This window comes from Neurospora tetraspora (assembly GCF_033439725.1).
Source record: "Neurospora tetraspora strain CBS 560.94 chromosome Unknown B0H65scaffold_7, whole genome shotgun sequence".
Lineage (NCBI taxonomy): Eukaryota > Fungi > Ascomycota > Sordariomycetes > Sordariales > Sordariaceae > Neurospora > Neurospora tetraspora.
In genome coordinates this window covers 2,994,493-3,014,554 of record NW_026944389.1, presented here as the reverse complement: position 1 = coordinate 3,014,554, position 20,062 = coordinate 2,994,493, and the positions used below count along the sequence as shown (strand labels likewise).

General features: G+C 51.4%; 5 protein-coding genes across 5 annotated transcripts; 3 read left to right on the top strand and 2 right to left on the bottom strand.

Annotated features, from left to right (window-relative positions):
- Positions 1-1,379: 1,379 nt before the first annotated feature.
- Positions 1,380-4,577, bottom strand: B0H65DRAFT_433498 (OPT oligopeptide transporter protein-domain-containing protein; the record flags this gene model as incomplete). Its single annotated transcript, XM_062825075.1, has 2 exons — positions 1,380-2,283; positions 2,338-4,577. 2 exons carry the CDS (start codon positions 4,575-4,577, stop codon positions 1,380-1,382), a joined length of 3,144 nt encoding a protein of 1,047 aa, XP_062678812.1.
- Positions 4,578-5,420: 843 nt separating this feature from the next.
- Positions 5,421-6,193, top strand: B0H65DRAFT_445629 (uncharacterized protein; the record flags this gene model as incomplete). The annotated part of the gene is made up of 2 exons (XM_062825756.1): positions 5,421-5,511; positions 5,571-6,193. The coding sequence occupies 2 exons, from the start codon at positions 5,421-5,423 to the stop codon at positions 6,191-6,193; spliced, it is 714 nt and encodes a 237-aa protein (XP_062678811.1).
- Positions 6,113-7,093, bottom strand: B0H65DRAFT_476574 (uncharacterized protein). Its single transcript, XM_062827373.1, has 3 exons — positions 6,761-7,093; positions 6,670-6,696; positions 6,113-6,612 (listed from the first exon to the last, which is right to left on the bottom strand). The coding sequence occupies exons 1-3, from the start codon at positions 6,899-6,901 to the stop codon at positions 6,502-6,504; spliced, it is 279 nt and encodes a 92-aa protein (XP_062678810.1). The 5' UTR covers positions 6,902-7,093; the 3' UTR covers positions 6,113-6,501.
- Positions 7,094-7,673: 580 nt separating this feature from the next.
- B0H65DRAFT_301137 (armadillo-type protein) lies at positions 7,674-11,290 on the top strand. The gene is made up of 6 exons (XM_062823141.1): positions 7,674-7,884; positions 7,966-8,055; positions 8,132-8,413; positions 8,514-8,604; positions 8,658-9,944; positions 10,003-11,290. Exons 1-6 carry the CDS (start codon positions 7,756-7,758, stop codon positions 11,040-11,042), a joined length of 2,919 nt encoding a protein of 972 aa, XP_062678809.1. The 5' UTR covers positions 7,674-7,755; the 3' UTR covers positions 11,043-11,290.
- A 6,061-nt stretch (positions 11,291-17,351) lies between these two features.
- B0H65DRAFT_591715 (uncharacterized protein) lies at positions 17,352-19,642 on the top strand (the record flags this gene model as incomplete). Its single annotated transcript, XM_062831109.1, has 4 exons — positions 17,352-17,463; positions 17,532-18,101; positions 18,166-18,438; positions 18,550-19,642. The coding sequence occupies 4 exons, from the start codon at positions 17,352-17,354 to the stop codon at positions 19,422-19,424; spliced, it is 1,830 nt and encodes a 609-aa protein (XP_062678808.1). The 3' UTR covers positions 19,425-19,642.
- Between the last annotated feature and the right edge of the window lie 420 nt (positions 19,643-20,062).

Genomic DNA, 20,062 nt, shown 5'->3' with positions numbered 1-20,062 from the left:
AGAGCTGAGACTTGAGGGGGAATAGAGAGCAAGCCCCAGGTGAGGAGGTGAGGAGGTGAGAAGGAATCGGTTGCGGTGCCGAATGTGCCAAGAAGTTGGAGAGACCTGTCAGAGGCCAGGGGATCCACTGGGCGTGCACGTGCCCAGCTGGACTGGGATATGCGGGATTTTTACCCAAATGCCAGAGCTTCAAATCTATAAAGCCAGTCTTACATATATACATACAATCAAGCCACGTTGAACCCATATCGATTATTACTAATACCTTATTTATAAAAGCCGAACTATTATCTTTTACTTAGGGAATTAAGGAGGTTATTTATATTCGCCGTCTCTTTAATAAATTTACCTTAAGGTTCGAAAATTAAGAAGCTACGCCTATAAATTATAATAATAAATAAACGATATAATTTATTATAAAGGAGGGAATTCGGCTTATATTTAAATTTAAGTACGTTAATATATATAAATATTAATTAAAGTAAGTATAGGAGAGGAAGCTAATATATATAATTTACGTACTTACTAAAGAGTAGATTGTAAATAGCTTTATTAAGAATTTCCTTCCTAAAGTATATTTAAAGTCTATAGAGTAATTAGGATTCGTAGAATTATAGCGGCTATAAATTTAATTACGAGAGTTTAATAACGGAAATATTACTATAGGCCGCCTGAAGGATATAAAGGATTCTATAAAAGAGGATTCGGATAACGAATTGGTAAGTATAACGGTAAGTATAGTAGGGTAAAACTTTTACGAATAATAATTTAAAAGCTATTATAACGAGGAAGTAATTTAGGAATAGTATTAGTTCTAATTAATTTTAGAAGGATTTTAAGGCATTTTAGGCTATTTTTGGGTAGATTTGGCGTGGTTTGTACACTAAATCTAAAGGGGTATGTTAGAGGCCAGGAGAACTACTGGGCGTGTACGTGCCCAGTTGGATTGGAATATGCGGGATTTTTACTTAGATGCTAGAGCTTCAAGTCTATAGAGCCAGTCTTACATATATACATACAATTAAGCCACGTTGAACCTATATCGATTATTACCAGTAATATCACAAGACCCGGCGGCGCCAAGAAGTTGATCCCGTCGGCCCTTTCTTGGCTTGCGACGTTCCCACGCGGAGCCCCGCAGTCCGACTGCAGGTCCCGATGGTTCCAGATTCGAGATCCGTTTGCCAAGCATTCAGTGCCTTCGGAGTTCGGACATTACAGCCGGGCGTCGGGACCGTTGAAGGTTTCGATGAGGTGCAAGTCAAACAGTGAGAACTCGGAGTTAGAAAGTTCTACATATCTATCACTCTATACCTTATCATAACCTCATCATCGTATCCAAACCACACATTTCCAACATCTAGCCCGAATACCCTCCTCTACCAAACATCAGGCCCAAACCGTCCACCCTCCGGTACCGCCTGATACGCACAAGCCTGCCAATCACAGCCCTGTTTATACACTTCCGTCCCCCACCAACTAAACCCCTTGACCACCCCGGGATAGATGAACCCAAAGAACACCACCACAATACCAAACGCCAGGCCCGAGTCCAGCGCCGCGCTGAGCGTCATCGTGTACTTTGCCCACCACGCCCGCGTCCGGTTCTTGATCACGTAGTTGAACACGTAGCAAACGAGAGCCCACACCGAAAAATTCAGGCCCGTCGCCGGCGGGATCCAGCCCAGCGAGCCAAAGAGCACGGGGAGGTTGATTTTCCGCACAATGCTATCCTTCCTCTTGCGTGCGTATAGCCACAGTGGAATCGGTAGAACCGCACCCACGGCGAATGCCCATACGAGCGGTCGGTAGGTTGCCCCGGGGCCGAAGAACTCGCTAGGGCCAACGACGCCCCACAGGATCGATCCGTTGAAGTGCACGCGGGCAATGGGGCAGGTGAACCCGTTCAGGGCCTCTGGCGTGCAAAGGCCGGGGACGTTCTTGAACATCCAGTTGAGGACGCCGATCTGCGTGAGGGAGGAGACGATGGTGGCGACCATCTGGACTGAGAAGAGGATCCGGGGCGGGATCTTCATGTAGTGGCCCAGCTTGAGATCGGCGGCAAACTTGATTCCCTGTGCTGAGGAGATGTATCCGTAGGTCACGAATACCATGTTCGCGACGGGTCGGCCGGGGAAGACGGCGCCCGCAACGAGTTGGCAGATCAGATAAATGCTGCTGTGCTGGTTGGTGACCGCCATGATGATGCCGATGGGGATGAACAGGATGCTGCAGATTCCGAGAGCGAGAAGCAGGCCATACCAAGGCAGGTGGACCGGGTAGCTAAGGAGAGGGTTAGATCGACATGTTCAAATGTTTGTTTAGAAAATAACTTACTATTCAACGACGAAGATACCAATGGCCAGCATCGATATGCAAGTGATGAGATACCACGACATTGGTGCATCCTTGTATCTCCTCATCAACCGGTTATGTACGTCTTCCCTATTCATAATGTTCTCCATGTTCGAGTTAGACCTAGTAAAGCTTGATCTCGAACTCAACCGACTCGAAATCCGATTTAGTCCCTCGGTTGACTCTGCAATCGGCTCATACGAGCCCTTGGACTCAGCGCCATGCACCTCACCCAGACTCTGTTTCCACTGAGCCCATATGTCTCTGCCGTGCCAGCATATGGTGTGTGTAAGTAGCGAGGCAAGGCCGGCAAATTGAACGGCATAGCCGAGGACATATGTGATCGGGAGGAAGACTCTGCTATACTTGGAATAGGCTTCTCGATCCAAAACAAAATCCTTGGTAAGGACCTTGCTGACATCATATACCTGGCCCGTGTTGTCGAAAACCGCTGCTGATAATATTGGCATATAAGAGGAGTAGAACCAGTTGCTGTAGTATGCGATAGGTGCAACGATCCACATGACAACGACAAGACCGCCAACCACGTTCATGGCTGCCCAAAATGGTGTTAGAAGAGGCGATCCGATATAGGCGACCTGGGCCCAGTCAAATGTCATGGGAAACAATCCCAAGCCGGACACGACGCCGAAGAGATTGGCAACGACAACATTCTTGGGAGCGAACCAGGTGATGACGTTGAAATAGCTCAATGCAGGGAACAGGAGGCCGGGTCCAAAGTAGAAGAGAAAGCCAGCGAGGAACACGACCATGAAAAACTTCCACCTGGTCATCTTCCACCCATTCGCCACATGGTTCTCCTGCTTGTGAATGGTAGTAAACATGGCGGCCGACATGAGGGTACCAGGCCATATCATGCCGCTTGGCCGGACAAGGAATCCCCGTGTGAGACCGGCCAAGGTGTAGCCCATGATTTGAGTAGAGATGGTGAGGAGAATCTGGTAGAGTATCGGCGCATCCTGTTTGTAGAACTGGGTTTGCTCAACGATAACATCCGTCGCGAAGGCGAAACCGAACGAGACATTGCTGCTGACATAGACGCAACTATGTTCCTTTTCGTTCCAGCGACCTTGGGCAAGCCAGAGTCGCAGCCGGTCGAGCTTGCTTCTCTTTTCCCAAGGAACAAAAAGACGTGGTTGCTCATTGTGAATCCGAGTGTTGGCACTGTTTGTCCGACATCCATCCACATACTCTTCCGGGGGGTCGTCCGCTCGTTTGAGAAAGAAGTCCCACATGAGACCAAGGGGATGTGTCAATAATAATGCGATGACGGGCGTGATTGCAACACTGGGGTATCTCAACGAAAAGAACAAGTTGGTGGAAGATCCGAGAAAAGAAAATAGCACGGCCAACGTCCACATCCGTGGAGTGTTGATGGAAAGTGTCGTATTGTCGGTGGGCGCAACTGAAGCTCGTACCTGGGCGTAGGGAGAGTTGTCTGCCGGGCCCTGCTCATTTTCATCGCCCTCGTCGAACTCATCCGAACGGTCTAGCAGAGACTCTTCTTCCACGCTATGCCCCAGGTCATCCGGATCAATGTCGTTGACGAGTGGTACTTCTGTACCAAAACGACCCTCGATTCCTCGCATTGTCATCGAGCCGCCCCATTCCCCCGATTTCCGCAGCGACAAGGAAAAGCGCTCGGAAGATCTTCCCACAGATGCATCACCGCTCTCAGAGCCGGTTTCGGTGCGTACGGATGGTTCGCTCCCTTGGGATTGGAGAGCACCGGTCGCAAGGGCCGGCGCAGAGGATATGGCTCCGTAGGAGGGACTGCTACGCCCTGGCGCTACGGAGAGAAGAGAAGGTTGTCTCTTGGTCATGGGTTCTTCAGATACGGGCTCGCTTGGTATGCTATCGTCGTCGTTATCTTGGCTGTTGCCACCCGTTCCCTCATGTAAGCCAAGTTGATCGAGGATTCCATGGGCATTGCCAGATAAGGTCCGGACGGGCTCGTCCCGCCCAGGCGACGTATTCACACGCTCCTGGTCTTGTGTCGAACCAATGGGTAAGACTTCAAAGTCTTGCGAAGACTGCGAGGAGGTTGGCGTCGGCTGCCCTCGAGTGGTGGTTGACGAATTGGTGCCGGCCGGTACTACAGCTTGATGTAGCAGTGAACGAAGCGGGAAGCTTGGATGATGATCAGAATCATCCAAGAAAGGTATGTCTGGGGAAGGACTTCTATCTCGGTCAGGCGTCATACGGAATCTGTCTTCCTGCCCGCCTGGGGCAAGATGCGGGTAACGAGTCAATACAGCCAAGGACGACCAGCCTTTCACAAATCCGATACCCGGTGGGGGTCCGCGCAAGTCCAATCCTTGTTGCGCCCAGTTGCCCTGATGGAGCCCGCCACAGAGTTTGGTTATCACTTGTAGACTTGTAGCAGTCTATCCTTGAGTTGCGACCGGCATGTGTTTTGCGCCCGCGATGTTTCAAGTCGAGCGAGAGTCAACGATGGACAGCGAGGCGACGCTGTGGGATCGCGGCAATACGAGAAGAAACGTAAGACCAGCGTACTCTATTTCTGGCGATAACATAAAATAACGGTAGACGGGGTCTAGAACATGATCAGAAAAGTGTTCTTTAGCCAAGAATGGCGAGTCATTGTCATTGCGAATTTGCAATGGGTGGGCAACCTCGAAGAAAGGAGACAAGTGTTGGCGTCAAGGTTGCGTTTTCCATTTCTCCATGGTCGATGAAATGTCCAGTCTTTGGATGACGGGACATGGAAGATGGATTTTTATCCCCAATTTGTAGCGGGGAACTTGCGGGATGAAAGTGGAAGCGGACACGACGGGATGACGCGCTCAAGTACAGCGCATCTGCACGCCAGCGGGAGGCTGAAAGATCCAATTCCAGGCACCCTGCCGGCCCGCCGTCATCGCCCGCATGCTCCAAGTTGATCGATAAGATAAGATGAAGAGGGCAGCTCTTGGCCGAAAGCGTCACACAGCTCCAAGCTTACTTCCTCCAACCATTCAGTCCAAGTTTGTTTATATCCCCTGATCAAGACGATGAGTGGTATGGCCGAGGACACATTCGTAATGGCTTCTCTCAACGCCGCCAAACAGCAGATTCGCTCTGCCATGAAGAACAAGCTCGGCGCCCTCTCTCACGAAGCCGTCAAGTCACAGAGTAAGACAGCTCCATAGACCACAAAGGTACTATCAGCGCAAAATGACTAAAAATTGCAGGCTCCGTGGTCTTCAACACCCTAAAGAACTTCAAGCCTTACGTAGACGCCAAGCGGGTCAGCGTGTTCCTGTCGATGCCCACGGGTGAGATCCAGACCGATGGCATCGTCAGACACGCCCTAGAGTCCGGCAAGGAGGTCTTCATCCCGTATCTGCACAAGAACCCCTTGGCCTCACCCAACCTTCCAGCCCGCGTCATGGACATGGTCCGCCTGAGAGACCTCCACGACTACGAGTCCCTCAAGCCAGACAGATGGGGCATTCCCAGCATCGACCCGGCCACGGTCCATGAGCGGCAGAGCGTGTTTGGAGGTTCCGACCAGACTCTGCTTGACTTGATCCTCATGCCTGGCGTGGCCTTCGACATTGACCCGGAGACTAGGGCCATCAGACGACTCGGACACGGCAAAGGCTTCTACGACTACTTCATCAACCGGCACAACCAAAAGTCCGTCGAGCTGGGGAAGCAGGAAACCCCTGTATTGCTTTATGGCTTAGCGCTTTCTGAGCAGTTTCTATCCTCTCCGTCCGAGGGGTCGGTACCTGTTGGTCCCCACGATCAACCTCTGGACGGCCTGATACTCGGGAATGGCGAGATTAAGAGCCCTCCTGCAGCAAAATAGTTCCATGACATGATATCCATCCCGTACTCATCAAATACATATAGTCGACATTCCTGTGCGCCTCGGCCAATCGCTTTTCCCTGGTATCTCGTTCCGTAGATTCGGTGTCGTTTGGTGTGTAGAAGGCACGTCTTTGTGGGCCGTCTATGTACAGCTCTAGATCTGCTGGCTTTGGTCGCTCGATGTAGGTCCCAGCGTAAAATGCATCGTCGATTACCGGTTCTCGTTCAGGTATTGAGCTTTTCACCCGGAGTAGCTCTGGATGAGCGAGACGTTGTCGCCCTTCAGGAGGATTTGCTGCAACCCAGTTAGCCAACCCTTTCGCACCACAGCAATAAGAATATCCTTACCCCAAGCTCCCTCCTCTCCTCCTTCTCGTTTGTTTTGGAGACCAGCTTGACCTCAATCGCATTATCGATCTGTAAATCCGGTTAGGCTTGGTATTTCCATCGCTTGGGACCTGCGCCGCTACTTACAACCAGGTTCATGAACTCGTCGAAGCCCTAAAAGACAAAGGTGTCAGCGTTCATGTTTGCTTTCCGGAGAGACCACAAGGGAGAATCCTACACGAATGGTGCCAATGATGCGAATATGGAGCTGCTCGTAAAGCCAGATCTGGACAGTCGAGTGTTGTTGCAGAAGACGGAAAAGGAAGTTGATGGGAGGAAGAAGAACACGGCGGTTGCCGCCACCACCTCTGCCGGTCATGTTGAAAATCGGGGTTTGTTGTGGTTTGGTCGTTTGGTTGTTGTTTGGGACACAAGTTTGATGGCGATGTTGGAGGCTGAACTAAGTCGCAATCAAGTCGTGGATGGTCTTCGTTGTTGGTCGGCTAGGCTTGGCTTCCGTTGTTCCCAGTCGCGTTCTCTCACGGCGGGACGTGACTTCAATGAATTTCCCCCAGGTCGAATTGCCTGCCTGTCTCTGGCGTGTGGAGCCCATGTTTTCACAAGCACCGGGGAGCTGCTCAGATGGCCCGTGCGCTTACACACTTGCGGCCCCACAGCTTCGTGTCATAACTTCTTGGCATTTACTCTCAAGCGGCTCTCAAGCCACAGATTCTTCACCCCTCCCGCTTGTCCCACTTATGGCGGTGCATCTGCTTTCATTGACCCGCCTGCCCGCCGCCGTTTACTCCACTCGTGGTCGGTGGTCAGGCAGCCTGACGTTCTTCGATTGTTGGCGGGATGTTTTTCTTTCTGGACAGAAGAGCAAATCGTCGCCGGCAACCTTCAGCTTCCAGGAATCCTGTCACCACGGCGACACCCTACAGTACCGCTCAGTCCTTCATTCTTGCGACCTCTCTCGAGCTTCATATACCCCGTGCGCATCTCAGCTCCTCGCCTTTCCAACAACATTACTTGCAACCTTTCATCGCGTCGCAAGACCGATAACTAAAGTCGGACAACACTCCCGTCGAATAGGAGGGGCTGATCCATCCACTTTGCGACCCGCGACACCTAGCGATAGCTTCCACTTGCAACATCGCATCGCAACACTCTCCACCACCAAGCTAGAATTCGATTCAAAATCACATCACACGCATTTCTAAGCCGCCCAACATGGCTTCCAATGGTGCCGCCGATGGCTTCACCACCCCAAATGTCTTGCAGGCCATGCTGACGATGCGGAGTGGTGACTCCAGCACCAAGAAGGCCGCCATGGATTACCTGCAAAAGTTCCAGAAGTCGGTGAGTTGCGCTTTAGCTCTTTTGACCCCAGTGTACTTATGATTCGCATGTGACTAACCCGTATTGTTCAATCGACTGTAGAACGAAGCCTGGACTACCACAATATCGATCTTGCAGGGCTCTCCTGAAGCCGAGGCGCAACTCTTCGCAGCAACGACACTGAAGGGCAAGGTATTAGATACCCATTGGAACATGACGATACCGCCGCGCTTGCTAGTGGCGAATCGCTGACATCCGCCATTATCAGATTACCTACGACCTCGCAACCCAGATTTCCGAAAGCGAACATGCTGCTCTGCGCAATCAGATCCTAGTTCTCCTTAAGAAGTTCGCCAGTGGCCCCAAGCCCGTCCGAGTTCAACTATGCGTGTGTCTGGCCATCCTAGCCATCCAGATGCAGTCGTGGAAGGATGTTCTGCAAACCGTCGTTGGCGCCCTCGGAGATGATGTATCCAGCCACGCCTGCATCTTGGACTTCCTACGAGTACTTCCCGAAGAGGTCACGGAAGGCCGCAAAATCACCTTGTCTGTATGTGGATCGATATGCTGCGGCTCGCCTTTGCCTCCAGTTCGACCAGCCGCTTTGGTGGCACCAGCCTGGATCAGTGTCTAATTTGGCATCATAACAGGAAGAAGAGCTCATCCAAAGAACATCAGAGCTGCTTGCCGACAACGCGAATGAGGTTGTCGGACTCCTCATTAACTATGCTCAGTCCTCCCGTAAGTACCACTCGAAATACAGCTGTGCCATGGTTGACTAACACAGCCTTCAGCTGCTGCTGCCACAAACCCACAACTGTTCGAGTGCATTACCTCATGGCTTCGCGAGGTTCCGGTTAGCGTGGTGGTGAACTCGCCTCTTCTCGATGCTGTTATCAATGGGCTTTCCAACGACAGGTCCTTGCAGACGGCTGCCGAATGCCTTGGTATCATTTGCAGAGAAACCAGAGATGTGGACGACAACCTCGAGACTATTCAGGCGCTCCTCCCCAAGGTCCTTCAGCTAAGGCCGCGCATCCAAGCGCTGGCCGATGAGGAGGATACCGAAGGATTCAAGGCCATTACCCGAGTATTCGCTGATGCCGGTGACTCCTGGGTCTTGCTTTGTGCGCGCGAGCCACAACATTTCCGCCCGTTGGTCGATACTCTGCTGGAATGCTGTGCTAGGGACAAGGAAAGGGATGTCATCCATTACACATTTAACTTCTGGTATGAGCTGAAGCAATACCTTACCTTGGACCACTACATCCAGGCTAGGGTACAGCTCTTGGACGTCTACTCTAAGCTCGTCGACATCCTTCTCAAGCAGCTCGAGTATCCCGAATCCGACGACCCCAACGAGTTTGACCTTTTCGATGGAGATCGCGAACAGGAAGAAAAGTTCCGCGAGTTCCGTCATCATATGGGCGACACCATGAAGGATGCCTGCCAGGTGATGGGTACTACGGAATGTCTTACAAAGGTGCACGAGGCAATCAAGATTTGGAGGGAGAAGTTTGGCGGCCAGGCGACAGAGTCAGCAGTACCGCATTGGCAGTCGCTTGAGGCGCCGCTCTTTGCCCTGCGAGCTCTGGGTCGCCTGGTGGATAAGGAAGAAAACATCGTCCTGCCGGAGATCATGCCGTTGTTGGTCCAGATTCCCATCAACAACGAGAAGTTGCGGTTTGCGGCCATCATGGTATTTGGTCGTTATACTGAATGGACATCAGCCCACCCCGACTACCTCCAACCCCAGCTCTCCTACGTTCTGGCGTCTTTCCAGACCTCCTCCCAGGAGATTCTACGCGCTGCTGCCCAGTCGTTCAAGTACTTCTGCGTCGACTGCAAGCATCTGTTGGGTCCCCAGGCCATCGAGCTGCAAGGCTTCTACAACTCCATCCTTGATACACTCAGCGACCATAGCAAGGAAGATCTGACTGAGGGTGTAGCGACCGTCATTAGTGTGCAAAAGACGGAGGATATATATAGCCTTCTTAAGCTTTATTGCGATCCTCTAGTCCAGCGCCTGATGACTAAGGCCAACAACGCTACCGATGATGCCTCCAAGTTGGAGCTTGCAGGTAAGTTCAAATGTCCCGAACCATATATGTACGCCTGTACTGACTGACGCTTTTCCAGATCACATCAACCTCCTTACCCTATATGTCCAGAACGTCGTGCCGTACTGGCCTAGTAACTCGGATAACCCGGCTGTTCGCTACTGGCAAGAAGTGTTCCCTGTCCTGGCAACTATCATGGACAACTTTATCGAGTTCGTCCCGATCTGCGAGCGGATTTGCAGATGCTGGCGCTTCATGGTTATCTCTTACAGGACTGCCATTACGCCTCTTCTCGGGCCCTTGGCCAACAAGCTGGCAGAGGGCTTCGCCAAGTCTAAGCAGGGTTGTTTCTTGTGGGCGTCGAGCGCTATTCTGCGCGAGTTCTCAGAAGACCGGGAACATGTCGAAGATGGTATCGTGGATAGCATCTACGGCTTCTTCGAGGCTCAAGCGACCAATGTCCTCCGTATGATGAGTGACATTGCTCCCATCGATCTACCCGACGTGATTGAAGACTTTTACCGTCTTCTCATTGATGCCCTTCTTTACTACCCTCAGAGGTTGATCCCCTCTGCCCTCTTTACCCCTATCTTCCAGGCTGCCATCTCGGCCTTGTCCCTGGAGAAGCAGGAGCCAGTTTCGGCTGCCCTTCACTATATCCGCGACCTTCTCACCTACGGCGGCGACAACCCCGCCTCATCGAGTCAACAATTCGGTGCAGTCGGCCCTCAGCTTCGCCAGCACGTCAGGCAGCTCTTGCTCAGCCAGGGTGAGGCGCTCATCAAGCAGACTTTGGCGGGCATGATGATCACATTCCCTCGCGACTGCTTTAGTGACGGCAGTGGTGTTTTGTTGGGCATGTTCGAGCTTCTCCCCGCCGAGACGTCCACCTGGGTTGACCGGACAATCAGGATGCTGCCAGCTGGTACTATCACGGATGCTGAAGCCAATAAGCTCATGGCCAAGATCAACGAGAAGCTGCAGGGAGGTGATCGTTCGAACTTGAGACATGTCAGGACTCTACTGCAAGACTTCACAAACACGTACCGCCGGAGGTATATCGCGCCTAGAGATGGACTCGGCATGTTGGCGGCGGCAAGATTCCACTTTGAGGGTTAAGCTGCTGGATCGTGGCCTTGTTCGGATTACGCAGGTTTGGAGCTTGGATGTAGGACGTCGAATAATTGCTTACTCGGAGGAGCGGAGGAGAGGTGGAAACAGGTAAAGTATTCGGATTTTGAGATAACTGGACGATGATGGTACGCTAGATGTGGAGGAAATATGGGATTTTGAACCAGGAATGGTTCACGACAAGATAATTAAAAGGAAGGAAGGTTCGACACGATGAATGGATCTGGAGGTTTCAGATACGAAATGTCGCCATGGACGATGAATTACAACCTACAACGAGATGACGGCTATGATGAGATGAGAGATGGATGAGATGATAACCGACACACGGAACCAAGGTACTCGGACTTGAATCAGCGAAAAAGATGGGATAAAAGATTACGACTACAGTGACACCACCGCAAATCAACACGTTCAGTTCAACCGTGGAATATTGGGGGAAGATACCACAATTTAGACATTGGGCGAGTTGTTGAAAATGGTATGTATGGTACGGGAAAAGTCGACTGGCAGCCTGGACCGCGTGCTACACAGCAAGCGAAGGGTATTTCTAGGACGATGTGTGTATATTGGCGAGTAGAGGACATGTGTATGTCTGTATTTGGCATTCAAACGGTGAAAGAGGAGTGTGAGGCACGACGTTATCAAGAGACAGGGTGGCTAACGAATGGAGCGGCCACCTAGGAAGAGGTGGATGTCAGTGACTGAAACTCATTTTGCAGTAGATGTAATTACTTGGTATTGCGTCAAGGTGTTATGTAGCAGGTATATACTCAAAAGCGAAATGCTTATTGACCTAATTTCACAGTTCGGTGATCTCCTTGTGGACGACTGAGGAGCCTCTACACAACATCTGGAACGAATACTAGGCTGATACGATCCGGAATATCAGGCCTTGGCCCAGCTCTGTTCTTCCTTGCCTCATCATTCTCTGGGTTCTTTGTTGTTCCGCCCTCGACTCACCGGGTTTAGACTCAGTCCCGTCCGCAAAGAAAGTAAACGGCCCGATCAATCAAGTCTCTCACGTCCACGTGGTTGCCGCAGTACTTTTAATCAGGCACAGCCAGACTGACTCCCTGGTAGGGTGACGGAATATCCCTGGTATCTTTATTATCATTGCGACTTTCGTAGGTATCCTTGACCTTCATCAACAATATGTCCCGTATCCGCGGACCTGGACCTGGGAATGGGAATGGGCCTTGGTGTTTTCCTCCTCTTCCTCTTCCTCATCTTTTCCATCGCACATTTCTGAGGATAATCGAATAGTAATCACATACTATAACGCAATAGATAGTACAATAGACCACAGTAAATCTATATGCAAGCAAGCGCAAGTCGGCTATGCAAGATTTTCCAGTTAGGTACATACAGTACGCAATCCAGACTCCCCGGGGCACCGTCCGGCAGTTCCAGACCGGTTTCTTCTCTACCTAGCAAACATCCAAATGTTTGTCTGTCTATACTCTGTGCCCAGCAAAACCATCAATACCTATGACGAGACGTGTGTGATAAAGTACATATCAAAAGCTTATTGCACAGCCATAAAGCCACAAAACCCCACCCTTCAACCCACGCAACTTACTTCTCTTCAGGAAACTTTGTGCGAAGTAATGTACCTCTCTCCGACCGTGGCTGACCACAATCGAAGGCTCGACTGGAAAATCGGATCAGGAGCCCTCACTCAAAAGCCTTCAATGTTCAGCGCTCAGTCAGGTCATACGAGTGCCCAGTGTCTCTGCGCTTTCCCTACCTAGTCCGGTAACACCGAACGACAAAAATTTTCCCATTTCGCGTGCGTACCGTTTCCTTTCAGACCCCTGAGCCCCTGGGTATGAGTGGGTAGGTGGTCTCGGTACACAGCGCAGGGCAGAAGCAGAGACGGAGAAGGGCGGGGAAGAGAAAAGTGGAAGACAAGAGCCGGGCTTTGTGATATGCTGATTTCTCTCTCTTCGTGTTCATGTATACAGGACAGGAATTGAATCTGTGTGTGATTGTATGCAAATGCTTGATAGATGCCGGGATGATCACTTTGATAAAGTGCAGTTGATAGTTCTACGCGCCTCTGCCTCTACACTACCTCTACCTATGCATGCATTCCTGTATCCCTCTATGCTGTAGGTACGGTAGTAGGTGCATGAGAAGAAGGGGAAGACTGCCGTGCACACTGCACGCTGCTAGATGCAGTACTTTAGACTGGGTGACCAGCTGCCACCACTGTGGCATCGGCAGGTGCATTGCATGAAGAACCGCATCTACTTCTTATACCGTAGAGACTCGCGAAAGTCGCAAACTACTATCCCTCTTTGAGCGCGGGCAGGGAGTAGATCTGTGCAGGCAGCTGGCAGGATCAGGCCGGTCGCTGTGCATTTGAATGTGTGTAAGTTAACGTGGTGGGCAATATCCTCGAGGTTTTCACTAACTGGACAGATACATGTGCTGGCATATGTATGCTTACTGGGCATACTTCTGGCAGATTTCTGCCATATGCCCGGCGCTCAAAGAGGGATAGTAGTTTGCGACTTTCGCGAGTCTCTACGGTATTTATTGTTGAAGATATTTGGCTTCATGAACAAACATGCCGTTGCTTGGTGCCCACTGCCGGTCGACCTTTCCTGCCTGTGCCGAGTTGTCGACATCAGCTTGGCACTAACTTGGCTAAAGCTGAAGTTGAAGAACCACCCTCTCTCTCTAGGCAAAGAACGAACTAGAACCCCGCTCATCACAAGACAATATGCCAATGTTTCTTGGTGTGGAAGCCTCAAAAAGGCACAAACATGAAGTCGGCTGATTCTGACTGATAGCTGGCTGGCCCGAGACCAAACTATTGAGCCAAGGTTTGCAAAATGGGATAAAGCGAAGTTTAAGGGGTCCAGGAGTTGAGCTAGAACCCATCTGATGAGGACTGATGGAACCGATTGATTCGACTTTCGGCTCGTGCTGAAGGGGGTTGTTGTCAAGGCCGTGGTCCTGGTGTTTTATCGTGAACTCGCGGTGCAGGGTGGATGTCGTTAGAGGGCGGTGGAGCTTTGTTCATTTATCTGGGGAAACACTAAGCTGTGTCGGGTTAGGGTTAGACTAGGGTGTGGATCAGGTGAAGTGGGGCATCCCCAGATCGACTCGGGTTCAGTGAGCTTGGGGACCGCTGCTACGCTGTGGGGGAAAGTGAGACGGCTCTGGACCTCGTCTCCCACAATTCCGACTCTCGGCTCGCTGTGAGTGTTCACTGCCCAGAACTGTCGCCAACTTGCCTCGTTGCAAGCGAAGTGAACCGGCTCAACGGCACTGCAGCTGTTACCGTGTGATTCGCTTCTTACCGGAACGGCATCACAAGTTCACCAACTTCAATCAATCAATCCAGCACCTCGCCTTGCTTTGGTACTGGTATACCGTCTTGTCGAAACGTCATCTCGAAAGAGGCACGGCATGTCTGACAGTGAATAGTTTGCTGGGACGGAAAAGCTGGCTCAGGTGGCCACCCACACTCACAGGCTCCCCAGGACGAGACCAGCAGAGAAGGTCGACGAGAGCAACATCAACAGGAACGACAACAAAGCGCAACGACGACACCGGCGTGGGGCGGTCTGCGATTTATGTTCGGTGGCGCTCTCTTTGTACATCCTCTTTTTCTCCCTCCTTTCTCGACGGCCACGTCTCTTTTATGTCTCGGAACCGAAGGATTTCATAAGACGACCGCCCGACTGACTGCCTGATGTCTGCCATGGAAATCTCCGTGACAGCTTTCAAGCTCACAACCTTCTCGTCTTTCCCGCGATCGCCGTTTACGGAATCCCATATGTTAGTCGGCAGCAGAACAGGGCAAGAGTTGGCTGGTGGCGTGTGTCTGCCCAGGGCCGGTCATAGGTGAGGGTAGGTGGGTAGGTGATTCCACCGCGTCTGTCTGTTCTACCATTCTACCATCATGGCCAATCTGGCGAGGCAAGAAATGTTCCGTTTCGAGCTCATGTTTGATTGCCGTGTGACGTGCGGCGACACTGACTGTGTTAGGAGCACACCGTCGGTCGGTGACACCATCTTCCATGATCCATTCATGATCCATTGGACTGGCTTTCCCATTGGCAAGTCCCCTTGGAAGTACAGTGTTTCGCCGGTTCAGCCGTTGCCCTAGCTGCGGAACGGTGCCGGTATTTGCGCCGCTGAGGTCGCACTTTTGTCTTGGACCCGCGCCGGTACGGTAGAGCGTCGTAGACACTTGCTCACACTTCACTTTATTCATCGGCCGAGTCCCTTTCAAGTGGATGGGATAAGGCTGCCTGAACAGCCGGCGTACTCACCGCACTGTAGGTTTCTAGCCGCCTTCGGTATTTGGCTTCTGATTCTGTCGGCGATATCCTGATTCTCTTGTACAGTATTGGGCAGTGAGTGACAATCTGGTATAGTTGCCAAGGTCCAAGAGGAGTTCCAAAATCAGCATCACACATGCAGTTTTATATATCAACGTCCCTTTTTTAACGCATATTTGGCGGCAAGCAAAACGCGCATGGCCCAATCCCCCGCTGTTAACGCACACCCTCAAACCATACCGTACATACGGCGTCGTGTCGATCACCAGGCTGAGGATACGACCTTGGCGACCTGGGACCTCGACCAGATCATCCAGATGCGGGAACAGGGCTCGCAGGGAGATTCACAGATCACCCGTCATGGCCTTTCTCCCCGGTGATCACCGTTGCACCCGGCTTCTTTGTCGGTTGATCTGCTCTGTGGCTTTACGCGTTATCAAAAAACTTTCCATCGTCCACGTTCTCGCCTTGTCATCTCTCTTATTCAGCTCCATCATCTCCCGGAATCTCCCAGTCTCGCCTCCGCAGCCAAGAGAGGCAAGTTGAAATGAACCCCACGTTCTGATTCACGAATGTCAGTCATTCTCAAAGCTCTCCAGTGACATGGCGAGCATGGTTCAAAGAGACGCGGTTCGTCTTGGCAACCAGCCACAAGAGACGAGACATCACGCTTTCGTCCAGGTATTTTATCATGCACGCTGCAGGACTGGGACGGCCTGTGTACTTGGCCTACCTATCATCTCTCTCTTTCTCTCTCGGCGCGAGTTGCGCTTGGAACAGCCAATGTAGGTGTTTTAAGAAGAAAAACACACCATTCAGGAGTGAGACCTTCTTAAGCAGTCAGCCTCCCCGAACCGATATCCGAATTGCACAAGCGCTACCCGCAAATCATCCGCTGAAACCTGTCTCCGGGAGTGCTAACGGTTTATCCTACTTAAACTACTGGCACTGAGACATTCCCAGGAGCCCCAAGTGGGCAAAGGCCGACGCAGCGAGAAATGACCCGCTGCGTACTTAAGTGCCTGCGTGTGTATGCAGGCGAGGAACATGGCGTTGTGCTACGGCTGCCGACCTGTCAGGGGTAGCCTAGGATTATCCAACTTGTCTTGGAAAGAAAAAAAGAAAACAAAACATGGCCCCGATCCTATGTGGCGTAGCTCGCCCAGACCCAAATAAGCCAACAGTAGCACGCTACTCCTGCGTAACAAAATGAAGCCCAGGCTTCTCTCGGCATTCGAGGGACGCTTGGTCGTCTGTTTCCGGGGTCTTGGGATGTCTTATTGTCTTGGTCTTCCAAATCGTTCTGAGCATGACCGCAGTTTCCGGACCCTCTGGCTCCCTCTCCATTGTCTTCTCGCCGCCTCTCCTACTTCTTTTGTAAGCTGACTGCTTCTCTTCTATTTCCCTTTCTTTGTTACACACGCTCTGGTGTGTTCACTTCTCAGTCAACTTTTTACTGCTTTTGCACCAAGGAACGGACGGCGGGAGCTTTGAGTGTATCCCATGCTCGGCAATCCTATGATCTAGTACCCCCGACTGTATTCTCACCCTTCCCTTCCCCATTCGCTTTCGTCTTTTTCAGTCCCTTTCAGGTTTAGTGTACGGCAGACATCCAGGACCCCCCGGCCCCGGTTCGGTTTGTCTTACACAGTACAGTCGATCCCCATGCATCCGTTCCCGCTTCCCTCTTGCCGTGGGACTCGACAAAATTTCCTATAACACATCCCGCGCACCACACACACACCCTCGAGTTCCCTTCTGGGAACTTTCCTCTTCTGTCTTGTTGCTGTCTCTCTTGCGTGTATGATATACGTCTTTCGGTTTAAAGGCTTACAACACTGTCCGGGTTGCTTCCTAACAGATAAACGTCAACAGCGATATCTCGAAAGAAACATAGACGACTATTCCGGGTTTGGGTGCGCGAAGTCATCTTGATAGGAGGGTCACCAACTTGCAACTTGGTTAAGGTCGTAACTGGGAAAAGAAACGCAGGAGGATGGTCAGCGCCTTACTCCCCTTTGAGGGGCCGGCGGATCTCTCGAGGATAGAGGCCCCGGTCACCTTGAAGGCCTATCTTATCTGCGCTTTTGCAGCATGTGGTGGACTTTGTAAGTCTCTAACTTCATGTGCTTGTTGCTCAATGGCCAATGCTTACTTTCATGGGCGACACTTCTAGTCTTCGGCTATGATACGGGTTGGATCAACGGCGTGCTAGGCATGCCCTACTTTATCACCCTCTACACGGGTTACTCGTACGACTACGACAAAAAACAACCCATCGGCATCGACCCCACCAACTTTGGCCTACCCTCGTCGACCAAGTCCCTCATGACTTCGATTCTCTCCTGCGGCACCTTCTTCGGCGCCCTCATCGCCGGTGACATTGCCGACTTCATCGGCCGTCGGCTCACCATCATCATCGGCTGTCTCATCTTCTGCGTCGGCTGCGTCCTCCAGATCGCCTCGACTAACCAGACCGTTCTGTTCGTGTTTGGTCGACTCGTTGCCGGGTTGGGTGTGGGCTTCATTTCAACCGTTATTATCTTGTACATGTCCGAGATCGCCCCCAGGAAAGTTCGTGGTGCACTGGTGTCGGCGTACCAGTTCTGCATTACGGTCGGGATTCTGCTCGCCAACTGCGTCGTGTATGCCACGCAGGATAGGAACGACACGGGCTCGTATCGGATCCCGATTGGTGTCCAGTTTTTGTGGGCGTTGATTTTGGGAACTGGGTTGTTTATTTTGCGTAAGTCGTGCTGCTATGGAATTTCCATCGTCATGTGATAATGCTGACACCCTTTTTTTTCTAGCCGAGTCACCCCGTTATCATGTCATGAAGGGCCAACTTCATTCAGCCGCCAAGTCTCTGGCTTATGTCCGTGGACAGCCGATTGAGTCGGAGTACATCAAGGACGAGCTGGCCGAAATTGTGGCGAACCATGAGTATGAGATGCAAGTTGTTCCTCAAACCTCGTATATCGGATCGTGGGTTGCTTGCTTCCACGGCTCGCTGCGCAAGGGGAACAGCAATATCCGCCGTATCATTATGGCGTGTGGATTGCAAATGTGGCAGCAACTAACTGGTAAGTCTCCCTTTCGTTTCTATTCAAAACCCATTCCCCCGGCCTCCAAAAAGGAGCCATAAGGGGCACAACCTTCACCGTCTTAACCACAAAACTAACCCCCCCTCCCAGGCATCAACTTCATCTTCTACTTCGGCACCACCTTCTTCCAACAACTCGGCACCATCTCCAACCCCTTCTTCATCTCCCTCATCACCACCCTCGTCAACGTCTTATCCACCCCCATCTCCTTCGTCGCCATTGAGTACCTCGGCCGCCGCTTCCTGCTCATCTACGGCGCCTTGGGCATGGTAATCATGCAATTCATCGTCGCCATCATCGGCACCACGGCCGGACGCGTCGATGCCGACGACCCGGCCGCCGTCCGCGCCATGATCGCCTTCATCTGCCTCAACATCTTCTTCTTCGCCACCAGCTGGGGCCCGACCGGCTGGGTCGTCATCGGCGAGTGTTTTCCCCTTCCCATCCGCTCGCGCGGTGTGGGAATCTCCACGGCTTGTAACTGGTTCTGGAATTGTATTATTGCCGTCGTGGCGCCTTACATGGTCGGTAACTCGAAGGGGTCGGCCAACTTGGGCCCCAAGGTTTTCTTCATCTGGGGAAGCTTGTCTATTTTTTCGATGTTGTTTGCGTATTTCTTGGTCCCCGAAATGAAGGGACTCACGCTGGAGCAGATCGATAAGATGATGGAGGAGGTCAGTCCGAGGAAGAGTCTGAAGTGGAAGCCCAAGACCACGTTCGTGGCGGAGCTGGCGAGGAGGGATGTCGAGAAGAGTAGACAGCAGTGGAGGGATGTTAATGCCGCGACGAATACGACGGGAGGGTTGGAAGGTGGTATGGGAGGCGGGTATCAGGAGGCGAACGAGATGGGGGCTATGTCTGATCCCTATGGTACACCGGTACACGGTGTCCACGGGGGTGGTGGGGGATATGGAAATAGTATGGGGAGGGATCCATATGAAAATCCGAATACCGTGAGGTATTAATGGGACTTTCTTTCTTTTGTTTTCAATTTCCTTTTGTCCAACCGCGGTTTTGGTTTTATGGGATATCCACTCTCTTTTGTTGATGAGGATCAATACGAGTTTAGGGACAGGAGGGAGAAGATTATTTATATAAGGGGATGTCCTTTTATGAGGTTGACGGCGTTTACGTTTAATGAAGCAGTGTTAGTTCGAGATACCAACTACTAAGATTCTACCCGTTTTATCGATCATCTGCGCAGGAACATGTTCTATGTCAAATGTTCCACGATGATTGCGCCCTCAGCGAGCACGTAGGATGTGAAAGCTGGAAGTACACGTCCATCGAGAGTCTCAAATTATACAATGAGTAATTACGGACATCATGGTCGTCCACTTAACGATACGTATCTTTTAATGCTCTGTTGACTGTGCCTAAACAACTGCTTCGTGCTGCTTCCAGCGTATTGTTCATCTTCATTCATCTTCCCGGTAGGAATGTGAAGATATGGAGCCTTCATGCACATTTCCACTTATAAGAAGTTCAAAGAACTACTTTTAACACATACGGCCATAGATAGTGGAAAACTCGGGATCCCGTCCGCTCTCCCATAGATAAGCCACTAATCGGAGGACTATCTATGGGAGCCGTTTTTTGGATG